This window comes from Suricata suricatta, chromosome 9 (assembly GCF_006229205.1).
Source record: "Suricata suricatta isolate VVHF042 chromosome 9, meerkat_22Aug2017_6uvM2_HiC, whole genome shotgun sequence".
Taxonomy (NCBI): Eukaryota; Metazoa; Chordata; class Mammalia; order Carnivora; family Herpestidae; genus Suricata; species Suricata suricatta.
In genome coordinates, this window is record NC_043708.1 from 71,136,856 (window position 1) to 71,155,248 (window position 18,393).

Consider the following 18,393-nt stretch of genomic DNA (forward strand, 5'->3'; position numbering starts at 1 on the left):
CCATTTTCTATATAAAAAGTAGCTACTTTTTTGCATGGACCTCAAGTATACTGTAGTATAGAGGTGGAATTTAAGGAAAGGTATTAAGCAGGCTGTGTTTTAGCTTATGGGCAAGTAATAAATTATATCATGTATCTTGAATGTATCATAGATAAGCTGCTATATTACAATTGCCACTTCAGATAGCTGTGAAATTAGGCAATTAACTAGTTGGTACCTAATCTTCTAATTTCTGTATAAGTCTAATTACATGAAATAGAAGTGGGGGTTTTGATTTTTTACTTTGCTTTTCTGTTTGGAGTATCATTGTAACTACTGTATTGTAAATGACGGAGAATAATTGCATATGTTAAAAAAATAAATTGTATAAAAAAAGTGTTGTAGCTTATTAAAATAAAAATGGATAGTTAAATGTTAAAAAAAAATAAGATTGCCAATCACATTTGTCAAAAAATAATATTTTCCATTGTATAAAAAAATTGCAGCATTATCTTCAAGTCTTGGAAATGGATCTGTGTGTTAAGATGGTATCCCAATACGTTTTCTTCTCCAATGAAATATACTCTTAATTGATATTTAAAAACACAATAAATGGTAGTTTCATATTGCTATAAAGTTGTTCTGTCTTTTGTAATATAAAATGTATGCTTGTGTATTGTAAGGTACACAAAAAGCAAAAATATTCCTATTTATTGAGAAGCAAATGTATTGGGTACCTGTGTGCCTCGTCAGTTAAGCCACTGGCTCTTGATTTTGGCTCATCATGATCATGGTCATGATCTCACAGTTGTGATTTCGAGCCCCACATTAGGCTCAAAACTAAGCCTGGAACCTGCTTGTTATTCTCTCTGTCTCTTTCTCCCTCTAGTCCTCCCACACTCACTCTCTCTTTCTCTCAAAATTAATAAACAGTATAAAAATAATCAAATGTATATTAATATAATAAACACATCCAAGCTAAAAAACACACCAAACCCCCCCCCCAAAAAATACTTTGGTAGTGTAAATCTTGACAATAATAATATTTTCCTAGGTTGTTTGTCTCCAAATTAATTTATTAGGTTATCAAAATTTATACTTTTATTGACCTCATTTCAATAAATATAATTAAAAGCAATGTCATTGCTGTTGGTAAATGTAATACTGCAAATTGAATTTTTGATTATTTTTCATTTTGAGAAGAATATTTCTTTTTTTTTTTTTTAGTTTTTTTACATTTGTTTACTTTTGAGAGACAGAGCGTGAACAGGAGAGGGACAGAGAGAGAGGGAGACACAGAATCCAAAGCAGGCTCCAGGCTCTGAACTAACAGCACAGAATCCGACAGGGGCTCGAATCCACGAACTGTGAGATCACGACCTGAGCTGAAGTCAGATGCTCAACTGACTGAGCCACCGAGGCACCCCGAGAAGAATAGTTCTGTTAGTGAAACTGATATAACAGATATTAAAAGTTATTTCACGTGCTATGACAAAATTAGCATAGATATCTGATAAATAAATTGAAATATAAATAAAGTAAATCAAGAGCTGATGTTTCTAGGGGAAGAATTTTTCTGTATATGAATTAACTCTTTATACCATTCAGTTTCATGCAAATCTGAATTTAATTTTAAATGTAAATTTAATCAGAAACATTTAATTGTTTTCTCTGACGTTTTCTGTAATTTTTGAATTGTGTTTATGAAACTAAAATTGGCTTCAGGATTTGTATATAATTCAGAATGCTGGTCTATGCATCTTATTATATCTTAAGTTATAAGAAAAATTATTGCAGATTATCTTCTGTGTTAATAATAAGTTATTGAATACGTTCAAACTTCACATGAAAACGGTATTCTTTTCCATTGAAGCTATTATATGTACTTTAAATTTCTACTTCAAAGTCTACAGATCTTTGCTTTCCAATGTTACATCAATTTCCAAAACCAGAGTTTCCCAACATTTTAAGAACTAACATCCCTCCAATGTACTTTATGCAATGCGCACACACACTTTCGTTTTGCAATAATTTATTTGCAAGGCACACCGCCATCAGCTTTGAGCCTGCAGAGCCCCAGATGGTCCCAAACACGCTGTGCAAATGCTGCTGAGCAAGGAAGGCTTCCTGGCGGAGGAGCCTGGGCTGCGAGCCCAGCTGCACTTTGGGGACAGGCTGCAGGGCAGCAGGGAGCACTGTGCCTCCACCGCACACAGGTAGGTGGCTGAGTCTTCCTGCCTGGAGGCCCTGAAGTGCAGGCTGCTGTGCCGCTCCTTACTGTTCAGTGTGCCTTCTAACCTCCCGTCCTGCTTCATCCCTGACGCGATGTAAAACAGCTGCGTGAGGTCGCCGCCCCCAGGGTTCTGTCGGAACCACTGCACGCTGGTCGCTGTGCTGGAAAAGTTGCAGCTCAGGGTAGAGCTGGCTCCCTCCTGGACGATCAGGGCTGGAGGTCTCTGCTCCACCTCCATCCCTCTCACCCCTGCTTGGAAAGACAAAACAAACACAAATGAAGTCGCTGGGAACCACTGATGCAGTTTTCAGACCCATAAAATATCCCCAGAAACACCCACTGAGGGTATGGACCACTGTGGGTTGGGAACCTCCCCAGCCCCCACCTAGGACACCCCCACTCACAGCAAACCTGCACCCACAGAAGCCCCAGCAGAGCTCCCCGGGGTCTCTTCATGACTCCTTGTCGATGACGTGCCTTCACCCCTACTCTGAAGAGTGTAGATTCTTGGGTCAGAGAAGTTGTTTTGTTACAGTCACCAAGTTCCTCCAGAGTCACTGAGCACCAATCACCCCTGAACCCAGTCATTTCAGGGACTCGAGACTCCACCCACAGCGGCCCAAGGAGACTGCACAGTAGTGTGTCCAAAACTGTGCTCGCCAACAGTGCAGGGGGTAGGCGAGAGATTTCCAATATGTACAGCTTATATAAGGGCATTAAAAAAAAACGTATTACATAAATAATTTGTAGGACTGAGGAAGGGTGAATGATATTTCTGGAAGAGTCGGTGTCTCAGTGAGTTAACCTAACCCTGAAGAATGACTCCATTCCCCAAACTGCATATTTTGACAATGTGAAAATTCAGTTATATAAAAATACTGATAAAGGAAACTATCTGGTAGCATGCATTGTGTATTGCATTGCATCATTGCATGTATTATTGCATGATTGCATGTATTGCAGAAGTAAATACAATTCCTTGAGATCAGGAGAGTTCTAGAAACCAAGACAGACAAAAGAGAAAATAATTCCAACTAGAATTCAATTGGTAAAAAATGGGATGCCTGCATAATGTCCACTCTGATGTAATTTCCACGTCTCTACATCTCCTGTGCGATTTGTGGGCACGAGTTTCACCCACACAGCTGTTTCTGGCCAGGCCCCACACTGCTGGTCGAAGGAAATACTGTCATCTCCCTTTCCTTCTGCTTTTGTTCCTTATTTTAATCTCTTTTCTTCTTCTCTTCATTCTTGCTCACTTCTCTCAGGTTGAGAGATATGAAAAGGTAGGACATTTTGGCTTATTGAAATCATTTTGTCAGCGGGTGTGGGGAATTTTATTAATAACAATTAAAAAATTAAAACCGGTAATGAGATGTTTTCTGTTGAGTTTCCATTGTTTCAATGCGCCAAAATATTCCTATCCTGCTACCTGTTTTCAAAGAATTATCTTCATAATGGATTGATGGAGATATGGACTCTAGATCTGAAGTTTATATGGAATGGCAGAACTAAAAACCTGAAATGAACTTTATACAAACACTGTTCCCCTCTGCCACCGCCCCCCTCCCCACCTTTGCTATCTATAATTTGACTGGTTCACAGGATTTCTATTCTTTCTTTAACTGCTCAACCCTAGGGCAATCAGAAAATCTGTTTCTGGTAAAGCTAGAGTGCCCCCTGGTGGACTGAAACGGTCAGCAAAGACCACTTCAGACAAAGCAATTCCGCAGTTGCAGATCCCAGCCCCATTCATTCCATGCTTCTTGATGAAGGAAATTCAGATGGTCCAAAAAGAAGAGAACTGTTTAGACTGAATGGGTGTTAATAGTGAACCAAATCCTACGTTTATGAAATTTCATGGAAATTAATATCAGAAAATAATTTGGTAAATCTCAATTCGTGCTAATTATTTGATTTAGTTACCTTAGATCAAAATAAATCTATAAATATTCAGATTGTAGTTTCAACGGGGTAATTTACTATTTCTTAAGAATATATAAAAGTATACACAACTCAGAAAAGCAACAGATGTTGGCGAGGATGCAGAGAAAGGGGAACCGTTTTGCACTATTGGTGGGAATGCAAACTGGTGCAGCCACTCTGGAAAACAGTATGGAGGCTCCTCAAAAAATTAAAAATACCCTATGACTGAGCAGTTGCTTTACTAGGTATTTATCCAAAGGATACAAAAATGCCGATTCAAAGGAGCATATGCACCCCAATGTTTATAGCAGCACTATAAAAAATAGCCAAATTATGGAAAGAGCCACAATGTCCATTGACTTATGAATAAAGAAGACGTGGTATATATATACACAGTGGAATAATACTCAGTGATAAAAAAGAATGAAATCTTGCCATTTGCAATAACATGGATGGAACTAGAGTATATTATGCTAAGTGAAATAAGCCAATTAGAGAAAGACAAATACTCTATGATTTTACTCATTTGTGGAACTTAAGAAACAAGACAGATGAACATAGGGGAAGGGAAGGAAAAATAACATAAAAACAGAGAGGGCAGCAAGCCATAAAAGACTCTTAAATACAGAGAACAAGCTAAGGGTTGCTGGAGGGGGTTGGGTGGAGGGGATGGGCTAAATGAGTGATGGGGATTAGCAAGGGCATGGGTTGGGAGGAGCACTGGGTGTTGTATGTAAGTGATGAATCACTAAATTCTACTCCTGAAGCCAGTACTACACTATATGTTAACTAACTTGAATTTAAGTTTAAAAAAAGATGTAAATGTGTAACGAAATATTATTCCACCATAAAAAAGAATGAAATCTTATTATTTGCACCAACATAGATGGAGCTAGAGAAGATAATGCTAAGGGAAATAAGTCAGCCAGAGAAAGACAAATACCATATGATTTCATTCACATGGAACTTAAGAAACAAACGAAATAAGCAAAGGGAAAAAATAAGATGGAAAAAGAGATAAATCAAAAAATAGACTCTAATTAAGGAGAACAAATTGATGGCTAACTAAAAGGAGAGGGCAGGGAAATGGGTTATCGAGGTGAAAGGGTTAAGAGTGCACTTGTCCTGTGAGCACCGAGGACTGTGTGGAAGCGTTGAGTCACTATTCTGTACATCAGACGTTACCACAGTGCTGTATGTTAACTAACTGGCATAAAAATATGAATCAAGTATTTAATTTTAAAGAATACATAAAAGTAGATAGCATGCCAGTTTACAGTCTACAGGGAAGGTAAAATATATGTAACTGTAATAGAGTCAAGGAGTAAAACTCTAAGAGGAGTGAAGACTAAAATGCATGTGATCCCAGAGGATAATGAAATGCTTAAACTTTGGGTGGTTGGAAAGTATCTTCTAGGGAAGGGGATCATTCTCTCCTTTCCCCTTTTTGGTGACAAGAATAGAGAGAATATGAATAAAGCTTTATGATGGCTTTTAAGACTTTTTATCACTTTTACCACTAGGAGGAATTGGTGAATATATGAATTATTAAAAGTAGTAAAATATTATATTTAGACTAAAATCCCTTTTGACTACCACTACCAATTCTGACACTTCACCCTTGTTACCCTAAATCTTTCGTCATCTTGTACAATTTGGAGTAGATATTTCCAGGGGTTTTACCAGATTTCAATCACCAGAACATATATAGTTAATTTATTTATACTTCATTATAATACAAAGACACAATTTAGGTGTACTTTTCTGTAGCTTGCTTTATAAACTCACTAATAAATATTGTAGGTCTTATTATACAAACATATACATCCTTCTGTTCCATTATATTCCATATTGTGTGTAACTTCCATTTATGCATCCATTTTGCTATTAATTAATAGTTAAAATGAATTTTTTATTTTTAAATTTTTTAAATCTATGAAATATGATGCTAAATAAACCTTTTTAAGCATTCCTCACATGAGCATAAGTTTTCCCAGAAGGAACAGAGACTAGGAAGAATGAAGGAATGAGGCTAAAGGGTGAAAATTACTCCAGGCAGAAGAAAGTCAGGGACAAAGAGTCTGAGGGAGAATGAAGAATTCATGTCTGATTATTGTGTTGCATGGGGTTTTTTTGTTATTACATTTTCTTAAGGTGCATTGCAACTATTGTTTATCAGCTCATTAGATAAGTTCTTTCTGAAATTACTGTCCTGATATGCACACACTGTATAGTTTGCTCCAGCCGCCTGCTGTGATTTTCTAAATATGGTAAGTCAACAAGAGAAAAAGCACACCCAAGGAGGAGTTGTAGAAAGAAGGAAAACATATTACAGAATAAAATTAGACATAAAAAAACGTACACATACACACACTCACACAATTTAAGAATACTTGTCATTAGAACAACAACAAAAAAAACTCTACAAGTGCAGCAGAAGACAGTCTAGCAAAGAAAAGAAAGAAAGAAAAGCATATGGAGCAAAACTAAAATATTAAAAATGAGTCTGAATAGATCAGTAATCAGAACATAGATAAAAAGAAATTATTGGACTATCAAAATTAAAACTCTTGCTCCATATTCTATAGAGACAAAACTAAAAGGAAACAACCGAGCAAGGTGAGCAGGTAGGATGGCATTTTCCTGCTGGTCCCCTGTGCAAAGACTGAATCCCCCTCCTCCCTCATGAAATCCACTGCACCTATCAGAGCTATCCCAAGGAATGTCTTTCTGCCAAAGAGCCAGTCCAAGATGTTTAAGATAACATCTAGCCAGCGAACTCAGTTCGTGAGTTCAAGCTCCATATCGGCTCTGTGTTGACAGCTCAGATCCTGGAGCCTGCTTCTGATTCTGTGTCTCCCTCTCTCTCTGCCCTCCCTTCAGCCCCCCTCATACTCTGTCTGTCTCTCAAAAATAAATAAATATTTTAAAATTTTAAAACAATTAATATTAAAATAGAAATGAGAAGAGAACAAGAAGAAAACCAGGAGAGATGAAATGCCAAGAAGTTGAGATTTACAGAAAAGGATGAAAGTAAAATTAAGCAAATTCCGTATCGTTATAGAGCCCAGGATGAGGAAGCCAAGTGCAAAGAACAGCTTTTACATTTTCATCAATGGCTCCTCCAATCTCCATTTTTCCACAATTGGGAATTCTTCATGAACAATTGAAAAATGCGCCTTTTTTTTTATTTTTTAGTGGTTTTTTTTTTTTTTGAGCGAGAGAGAGAGTGTGAGCAGGTAAGAGTCAGAGAGCGAGGGAGACACAGAATCTGAAGCAGGCTCCAGGCTCTGAGCTGTCAGCACAGAACCCAACACAGGGCTCGAGCCGGGGAACCAAACCGTGAGATCACGACCTGAGCCTAAGCCGGATGCTCAACTGACTGAGCCACCTAGGTGCCCCCTAAAAATGCGCATTTCTAATTCCTCTAAAGCACATTAAGAGAAGTTGAGAGACCATCATTAAAATTGCATATAATCTTTCTCTGCACAAGAAATCAAGTGCAAATTTGAATCAAGGGAGGCTTCAACTGTCTTGTTTATGCACTTCATGTTTATTTACTAGAAGGATCGATTTTAGTATCTTATTAAATGAAATGTACCAGAAAAAGCAATCTCGGAGTCATAACTACACATATAAAAATGTCTTAAACATTTTAACAATTGATCACTCATATGCAAGCTGTAGTGAGTTATTTCCTAAATAAAATTGTTCATTCGTATCCAAGGGAATTTTGTATGGGGGTCTAATTATCTATAAAAGATTCCCAATAAGTAAACTAATTTATGGCTCAAGGAACTAAAAAAGAAAAAATTAAGCCCATAGTCTGCAGAAAGAAATAACAAGGACTACAGTAGAAAGGAGCAAAACAATAGAAAAAGTCATAAACTAAGAGTCATTTTCCTGAAAAGAAAATATGGAAGAAAAGTGATTTTGGCAATGACATAACACCAAAGCACAGGGAACGAATGCAAAAATCAACAGGATGGGGGAGGGGAAGCCTTGGGTGGGTCAGTCGTTTGGGCATCTGACTTCGACTCAGGTCATGATCTCATGGTTTGTGAGTTTGAGTCCTGTGTCAGGCTCTGTGCTGACAGCTCACAGCCTGGAGCCTGCTTCCGAGATTGTTTCTCTCTCTCTCTCTCTTCCCTGTCCCCATTTATGCTCTGTTTCTCTGTCTCTGTCTCTCTCTCTCTCTCTCTCAAAAATAAATAAACTTAAAAAAAATTTTTTTAATCAACAAGAGGGACTACATTAAACTAAAAAGCCGCACAGCAGGCACAACAATCAAAAGCATCAAAAGTCATCCTAAAGAGTGGGAGAAAATATTTGCAAAACACATTTATGAAAAGGAGTTCATATCTAAACAGTAGAAGGACCTCCTACAATAAGTGTTGCCAAAAAAAAAAAAAAAAACTAATAAGCCAAAACAAAATGGACTTAGGGCTAGAATAGACATTTATTTAAAGAAGACATTCAAATGGCCAACAGGTATGTGAAAAAAATACTCAATGTATTTTTCATCAGGAAAATGGAAATCAAAACCCCAGTGAAACATCACCTGACACAGTCATGCAATTAGAGAACAGGACCATCCTATTAAGCATTCCAGTATTTAAAATATTGGTACCAGCCACAACTTAAAGGTGGCAGAAAAAAGCACATGCATACCTTAAACATGTGTGATTTTCAAGTTCCTTTTTAATGATGACTATGTCAATGTATTTGCCACTACATTTACAATAAATTCCTTTATATCATCCACGCTTTATACATTAAAAAACAATCGATGGCTACTATCCAAAACACAAAATAAAGGTGTTGAGGATGAGAGGAGATTGGAGCACTGGCACATGTTGGTGGGAATGCAAAACGGTGTGAGCACAGAAAACAGGATAGTTCTTCAAAAAGTTAAAAATACAACCATACGATCCAGTAGTCCTGCTTCTGAGTATTTATAAAAAAAAAATTTGAAATCAGGATCTCACAGAGAAATTAGGCACTCCTATGTTCCTGCAGCACTGTTCACAATAACCGAGACGTGGAAACAACTTGAATGTCCAACCGCAGATGAACGGATACAGAAAATGTGGCATAAAATACATAAGAAGTACATAAAATGGAGTACTACTCAGCCTTTAAAAAGGGGAATTCTGCAATATGTAACAACAGGGATGAATTTTTTTTTTTGAGAGAGAGAGAGAGAGACAGTTCATGGAGTCCCACTAGCAGCAGACGGGTAGCAGGAAAGAGAATTTTAAGCAGGCTCTGTGCCCAGCACAAAGTCCGAGTCAGGGCTCCATCTCACAACCTAACAACCATGAGATCATGATCTGAGCTGAAATCAATAGTTGGACACTTAACCAACTGAGCCACCCAGGTGCCCCATCATGAATGAATCTTGAGGATTCAAGAATGAATCTTGAGGATTACCTCAGTAAGCTGAGGTAAGCCAGTCTCAGTAAGACAAATTCTGTTTAATTCCACTTAAATGTGGTATCTAAAATACTCAAATTCATAGAATCAAAGAGTGAACAAAGAAGACGTTGCCATGGGCTCCGCTGGAGCCATACACTGTGCTGGAGCCAGAGTGGATCTGTCAGAGACAGTCGGCATCTGGGCCCCTGTTTGCTCAGAGTTTGTGCTCAGCTCCCCCTGCAGTCCCTGTCACTGTGTCACTCAGGGCACAGTAGTACACGGCCGAATCTGACGCTTGCACTGAGGACTTCTCCAGGTGGAAGGATGTGGATTTGCTGTCATAAGTGGCTTCAAAACCTTTGTGACTTCCCTTCTCCTTGTCCCTCACGGCTTTCAGGAGGAGCTGTGGGCCTTCTCCAGGGTACTGGACATACCAGAACAGAGTGGGGGGCCTTGCTGCAGTATAAGTACAGTTTATAGTCAGGGAGGCCTCTTCTGAGAGAGTCACTGTGCCTTCCATCTGGGTCACTGAGTCTCCATGGGTTTGTCCTGGGGAAATAGAAAAGAGACCTGTGTCACCTTGGGCCTAAATTTTCTGGATAAATTTATAGTTATATATTTTGTTGACACAACAGAAGAAAGAATCCAAATCTTAAGAGGCATTTTACTTACCAAGCAGCAAGAGGACCACAGTCACGAAGCCTGGAGAAGAGTTCATCTCTAGAGTGTCACCTAAAGAATGTGCTGCATTCTTAGCAGGAGGAAGCCCTGGAGAGACAGAGCAATGATCAGTGGACGCCCACAGTCCTCACAGGGAAGGGGTCTGTGTTAGGCAGCTGCGCCCCCTGCTGGACGGGGACTGAAATGGGTTGCATGGTGGCCATAGCTCTCCCAGAGTCAGCAAGATGTCTTGGTCCCCGACTTTATGAGGTGTGTGTCAGTCTTCAGGTGGCACTTGGAAATCTGAACAACAGCAACTTTGACCTCTCAGGTCTACTTTTTCCTTAACTTACTACCTGATGTGAAAGTTCTTTAACAGAGCCACCCAGGGCATTTCTGCAGCTGAGAGGATACCAGTCTCTAAAGCATTTAATACAGCACTTTGTGTTTTCACACATCCATTGTGAGCCAGTCTATAATCCACTGACTCCCAGAAAATGATTGGGTTTGAATACAGAGAAAGTAATAAGAAGTCAAGTCATCGCTGAATGATTCTGTGTTTGTCAACACTGTAGCTCAATATTTAGAACACTGACTATCCTTTTTCTTAAGCACTCACTAAATATTTCTTAGACAGAAATAATGAACAAGTGGCCTTTAATTGAAATACAGTACTTCTTGGTCCTAAAATAATACCAGTTGTAAGGAACACCATCTTCTTAATAAAAACTTTTCAGAAGAAAAGTTGCACTATTTTATAGTCAAATATTTTAATAGTCAAATATTCACAATTCTCAAAATCATTAAAAAGTGAAAATATGAATTGTTGACAGAAGAAACATCATAAATGAAGTTGTCAAATCCCTATTGAATGCTCTGAGATTTTTATTTCATTCTCTCACTGTTTAGTTGACTCTTATATGTGGATTAGGCAACAATTACTAATCTTATACTCTGAACAAGTTTTAGCCTCAAAGATGCTCTATATTACCATGCATTTATCACATATTCTTGATAACCTTTAATCAAATATTTTCCCCCTCAAGGTAAAGAATCAGGATTATCGGGATAAAGTTCTGGAGAGGGACACATCTTCTCTAAAGCCCTATGAACATGTATCTCTAGACACAGAGACAGAAGCTTAGCTCATGCTTTCCCTGGAGGCCACTCTCATGGACAGACGTCAAGGAGCTTCATGAGTCCAGAGTCAACATGGTAGTCATTTTCCAGATGCAGAGAAAGTAAGAAATTCAGGCCTGGATACTTTTTGGGTTCACATATCCTTTTTCTTCTCCTCCACCTTCCAAATCACATTGTCAGAACCTGCCTCAAAACTCTGCTAAAAGGGGTTCAGGACAAGCATTAAGCTTCTATTCAGATATACAGGGAAGTTAGGATGATGCTGATTTGACAATAAACAGTGTAGCACATGGAGGCAGAAAGTCATCGTCTATAACTTCTTTTAAAATCATAGTTTTAGGCCAATGAAAACCTACAGGAGAAATATCTTGTATTTGGGGTCACACAAGATGACTTGAGGGACATTGAGGGAAGTTACATAGTACATTTGCACCTTTATGGCTTTATTAATGTGTGATTTTCATAAAAATAAACTGTATGAGTTTCAAGTAAACAATTGAATAAGATTTGACATAGTTGTGTGTTTGTAAATCCACCACCACAATCGAGGTAATGAACACATGCATCACCCAAAAGCCTCCCCATGTCTGTTTGTAATTCTTCCGTCAACCCTCTCCCTCCCACATTCCAGGCAACATTTATGTCATGAATTTGTCTGCATATTTTATAATTTTGTGTGAAATGAATCCCATGTACTCTTTTGTCTAGCATCTTCTCAGCACAATTATTTGATATTCTTCCACATAATTATTTTGAGATTCTTCCATGGTTATAATTACCAAGAGTTTGTTACTTTTTGTTGCTATGTAGTATCCCATACAGGTCTATAAAACGATTTGTCTATTCATCTGCTGATGATCATAAGGTTAGTTCCAGTGCAGCTATTACAAATAAAGCTGCTATGAACATTTACGTATATGATTTTTTTAATTTTTTTTAAATTTATTTATAGAGAGAGTGAGAAAGTGCACACACGGGGGTGGGGGGGTGGAGCATAGAGAAGGAGAGAAAGAAAATCCCAAGCAGGTTCTATGCTCACTGTGCTGAGCCCACCACAGGGCTCAATATCACAACTGATCATGACCTGAAAGGAAATCGAGAGTCAGATGCTCAACCGACTGAGCCACCCAGGTGCCCTGTGTATATGATTTCTTATCTTATGCTTTCATTTCTCTTGGGTCAATATCAGGGAGTAGAATAGCTGGATTATATGGTAGGTATATATTCAACTTTGTTAAACCAATTTTTTCAAGTAGATTTTTGAAGATTCCCTTGCATTTTCTGCTCAGACAATTATGCTAATAAAGATAAATTCAATTCTTCCTTTCCAAACTGTAAGTCTTTTGTGTTTCTTCCATGTTCCTTATTAAATTGGCTAGGAAGTATAGTTTAAGATTAAATGCAAGTGGTGAGAGCCAAACTTCTTCCCTTATTTCAGAAACTAATGAGAAAGCATTTAGGCTTTCACCATCAAATATGACATTTGATGTAAGTGTTTTGTAGAATCTCTTTCTTAGGTTGAGAAAAATCCATTTAATTCCTAATTTGCTGGGGGTTTCAACCAGGAATGGATCTAGATTTTATTAAAAATGTTTTATCTGTACCTATTAAGATGACCTTCATAAATTGATCATCTTCTAGTTGTCAATCACATTGGATCCATTATTGATAAATTGTCACAACAAAATATTAAGGAAGGTGTCACTCTCCTGTTTTACAAATAATGAAACGAAGTTCAAAAGTATGAAAGTTCATTGCCGAGCTAATAGTTTTGAATACAGCATTCGATGATAACAAAAACCATCCCCTGTTTTTGCCACTATAAACTGTTGTCACAGAAAATTTGAGAGAGAGACTAGAGGGTGGCAAAATGACTTTTTCCCAAGCCTTTCAAATATTTTAAGGCATTCTTAATAGGTTCTTTATTTATGCAAGTGGAACTGATAAAGAAGAATTAAATAATTGCAGATTTGGCTCTTTTACCAAAAGAGGAAAGAAAATATATTATAATGGATACCTGACTGCTAGTCGGGAGCTGACCGCTGGGTAGGGGTTTCACCATTCCATTCAGAGTGTTTATTAGACACGTGACTGAAGCAGCGCTTGGCAGCAAGGGTTCTGTGAACCACCAACATAGGAGAGCTGCATTCATGACTAGCAATCACCCCTTTCTCTGTTCCTTGAAACTTGCTTGTGATAACACAGTCTAGACTGTAGTTGTTCCTATTCACCAGTATAAGTGTTTCTTAAAAATGTTTAAATAGAATTGCCTTATGATCCAGCAATTCCACTTCAGGTATATGTTCAAAACGTCAAAGAATTTGGCTATAAACCCAAGATCCTGAGCCGCTTGTAAATTCATGTTTCCACCAAAAGGCTCAAGCAACTCCAAAGACCATACACAGAAGCATATGGATAAACAGTATGTGGAATGTACCTCTACATGTACATTATTCAACCTTAAAAACGAAAAACAAATCTGACACAGGCTGCGAGGTGGATGAACCCTAAGGACATTATGTCAAACAAACTATCACACAATGAATGACACTGCATAATCCCACCTCTGAGGTATCTAACTAGTCAAACCCACGGAAAGGGAAAGCAGAATAGTAGTTCCCAAGGATTGGAGGGATGGAGTAATGGAGAACTATTGTTTAATGAGTAAAAATATTCCATTTATCAAAATGAAAAGAATTCTAGAAGCGAATTGTGGTGCCGGTTGAACAATGATAAGAATATATTAGAACCATAGAATCGTATACTTAACAATTGTTAAAACAGTAAAATTCTATGTTACAATGAAAAAAAGTCTTTAAAAATTTTAAGAGGTTCTTGTTAAGATTTCTACCCTACACATCCACAATCCAAACAAATATAAGAGGTTATTACAATGCAAAACCAACTCTCACCCATCCACTACCACTCAATTGTAAGGCACTGGGGAAATGGGTTTAGAGGCAGAAGGAGGAAAATGGAGAGAATGAGGACTTTGGATTGTGAAATATTGATCACACAAGGAAGGCTCAGAAGTGTGCCTACTGGGCCACATGTTGGCAAAAAATGCTTGTGAAACAGTGTTGAAGTGAAAGGAGGGACCCAACAAAGAGGATAATTCACCCTCTGCCACTTCACAGGGTCCCCCTAAAGCCACTAACTACTGATCTTGTGGATAACACTGCTGGGAAGCAGGTAAACCTCCAGAATGCAAACTGAGGACACTGATGCTAGACGTGTTAATAAGATGGGATGAACAACAGTGCAGACATAGGTCACAGTGTAGGCACCTTGGAAAATACATGTAAGTACAGTTGACTCACAGTAAACAAACCTAATAAACTACTTAATTAAGTAGTATAAAACATCATAATGTAAAACAAAAAAGGAAAAACACAAAGACATTTCACAGCTTTACTTATTCTAAACAATACCTGAAAGACAATATACACTCAATAAATATTTAAGGAACAAAATTGATATGAAAATCCAACAACCCACACACATTTTAGCTGAGTTTTGAGTCACATGTTTCCAAATTTCTTTAGCCAATTCTTCTAGCTGAATCTAATTGCAAAATGGCAAATTATTTACCGTGACTATTCTAGTGATCAATAAACACTTTCAACACAAATTTTCAGGGATAAGCATGCATGATAACTCATACCTAGGGAGGTGTTTTCTTAGAGTCAGGATTCCCTCTAGCCTACAGCTGAGCTGCCACAGCCCTAGCCACTTCCTGTGTGGGTCAGCAGTCCCCTGCCTTGGGCCCCACTGCACTGGGACATATCAACAAGAGCCCTGGGGTTTGGGTACCTCCACCCAACACGCCTCTTATTGTAGATTCTGTCAGGGCAGAGAAATATACTGGGGGGTCCTCCAGCGATGAAGCTGTGATGGCAAGATGGGCGGGATTTCTTGTCTTTGGAAATTCAATGAGAAACGACTTTCAGTGGCATTTTGTTGACTCTAAGAATCCTGGCAAACAAGGAAAGTCATCTCCGTGTTGCTCATCTGTTTGTATCAAAATAGACTATAATTTATATCATATGTGCATTCCAGGATGACAACCCCCTTCTGCAGTAACATCGCTGGTGGGGCTTGAGTTATCTTCTGGGCAATACTGGATCCTTGAAGAGTCAGAGTAAGTGATGTGGCACAGAGAAATTCTATTTTACATGTTACTTTCCCTCCTTCCCACAGTACCCACGTGACACTGCCTATCTCAGTATTTGAAGATCATAGAGGAGGCACATTTCCAAAGGGGCAGCCACTACCCAGCCACCTTCAGAGCCAGGACAGCAGCATGTTTGCGATCTTCCCCTACATGGAAACTGTCTACCTCAATTTCAGGAGTCAGCACTGTGAGGGGAGCCTGCCGGAGTGAGGGAAGGGTGGCTGGGTATGTGCTGCTGCGGCCCCAGAACAGGAAACAGGGGTTTCCTGGTGTAGCAAGTTGTGTGGGTCACGTCACACTTCTCTCTGTACCAGCAGAGGGTCTCACTGCCCCAACGTCCTTTCACATTAAGCAACTCTTAACTTGGAAACAATTCCATTCGAAAATGAATTTCTAAAATTTAACACTGAAATGATGATTGATGGTTTAACTCCAATACGTCATTCACTGCATCTGTGATGAAAGTGGGTGGATGGCACTCACTTAAAAATACTACATGCGATGGATTATGAAAACAACATAGATTAAGAATCATATATGCTCACACACATGTTCTATCATAGAAATTTATTTATTTAAATTGAAATAAATCATATTATGATAAGAAGACAAAGTGTTTAGACTAATCACTGTGGCTCTTTAAGTCTCCCTATTGTTATGTCAGTATCTCTCTTCTCTATCAGTATCTGTTCATGTCCCTATGTTGGAGCCAAAAGCAGAAAAATCTAATCACTTTTTGCTTAAGAGTTTAGACTGAAACCCTTAGATAATAGATCCCAGCCCTGAGGTCTCTTATCTTCACTGTTTAGTTCAGAAAGCCCAGAATAGAATGCAAACTGGTGCAGCCACTCTGGAAAAGTGTGGAGATTTCTCAAAAAATTAAAAATAGAATTATCCTATGACCCAGCAATTGACTACTAAGTATTAATCCAAAGTATAGAAGAAGACTGACTCAAAGGGGCACATGCACCCTGATATTTATAACAGCACTATTGACAACAGCCAAAGTATGGAAAGAGCCCTGACGAATGGATCAAGAAGATGTGGTATATATTCACGATGGAGTACTACATGGCAATGAGAGGGAATGACATATGGCCATTTGTAGGAAAGTGAATGGACCTTGAAGGTGTCATGCTGAGCCAAGTAAGCCAGGCAGAGAGGGACAGATACCATATGTTTGCACTCATAGGACTAACAGGAAAACAGGAGAGACCTAAATGAGAACCAGGGGGAGCGGAGGAGGGAGAGAGAGTTGGGGAGAGAGAGGGATGCAAAACTTGAGAGACTATTGAATGCTGAAAATGAACTGAGGGTTGAAGGGGAAGGGGGAGGGGGGAAAAGAGGTGGAGGTGATGGTGGAGGGCACTTACGGGGAAGAGCACTGGGTGTTATATGGAAAACAATTTGACAATAAAATATTATGGGGAAAAAAAACAAAGTATGGAAAGAGCCCAATGTCCATTGACACATAATGGATAAAGAATATGTGGCATATATATATATATATACATATATATATATGCATATATACACACACACACTAGAATATTACTCAGTGATCAAAAACAATGAAATCTTACAATCTGCCAACAATGTGGATGGAACTCAAGTGTATTGTGCTAAACAAAATAAGTCTGTCAGAGAAAGACAAATGTCATATGACATCATTATTATGTCAAATTTAAAATACAAAACCGATGAACATAGGGGAAGGGAAGCAAAAATAATACAAAAACAGAGACGGATACAAACCATGAAAGACTCTTAAATACAAGAACAAACTGAGGGCTGCTGGTGGGGTTTGGGGTGGGGACAAAGGGGTGAGGGGCATTAAGGAGGGCACTTGTTGGGATGAGCACTGGGTGTTTTATGTAAGTGATGAATCACTAAATTCTATTCCTGAAATTATTATTACACTATATGTTAACTAACTTGGATTAAATTTTTAAAAATGTGTCTCCAAGGAGTTAATAGTGAAAAACAGTCAAGAGGATGGATTTGGGTGTCAGGTAAACCTGTGTTTAAGTTTTAAAAATAATTATCTTATTATTCAGCTCTAACACATTTCTCAATGAAGGAATCAAATGATCATGCTTCTGCCATTCAAGAAGTATCCATGGCCAGGATAGATCTTCTGGGCACTCAGACCAGATTCTGAATTAACAGATTTTTTAATAACCTTAAAAAATACTACAAAAAATTATGTAGTCAGAGTCAATCAATATGTTTTTACTGTAAATCAACAGCTTCCAAATACTATGAAGCGAGAGAGGTCTCTTACTTTCTAACTTTTCTTAACCCTCTCATATGTCCTATTAGAAAGGGACAGCAGGACACCTGGGTGGCTCAGCTGGTTAAGTGTCTGCCTCCTGCTCATGGCTCAGGTCATGATCTCACAATTCGCAGGATGGAGCCTGGAGTCGGAAAAGAGTGAAAGCCGCTTTGGATTCTCTGCTTGGGATTCTCACTGGAATTCCCTCTCTCTGCCCCAACCTGCTGACACACATTCCCTCTCTCTCTCTCTGTCTCTCTGTCTCTCTGTCTCTCTGTCTGTCTGTCTCTCAATAAATAAACTTTAAAAAAGAGAAAGGGACACCAAACACATGAACTACTGGATGCATTCATACTATTTCCTAAACTTTTTTGTGATAAAGACAAGTCTCTGGGATCGCCTGGGTGGTTCCATCAGTCAAGCCTCTGACCGTGATTTCATCTCAGATCATCTCACGGTTTGTGAGTTCCAGCCCCTCACTGGGCTCAGTGCTGACAGCACAGAGGCTGCTTGGGATTCTCTCCTTCCCTCTCTCTTTCTGGTTTCTGCCGTTCCACCTCTCTCCCTCTCTCTCCCTCTCTCTCGCTC

General features: G+C 38.7%; 3 gene segments (V, D, J or C); all 3 read right to left on the bottom strand.

Moving 5' to 3' along the window:
• LOC115301978 overlaps positions 1-18,393 on the bottom strand; it is a 34,650-nt gene that overhangs the window by 5,322 nt on the left and 10,935 nt on the right.
• On the bottom strand, positions 2,015-2,760 carry LOC115301974. The segment is given in 2 exon segments: positions 2,015-2,461; positions 2,617-2,760. Coding segments are annotated over 2 exon segments (480 nt in total).
• LOC115301988 lies at positions 9,765-10,342 on the bottom strand. The segment is given in 2 exon segments: positions 9,765-10,105; positions 10,229-10,342. Coding segments are annotated over 2 exon segments (381 nt in total).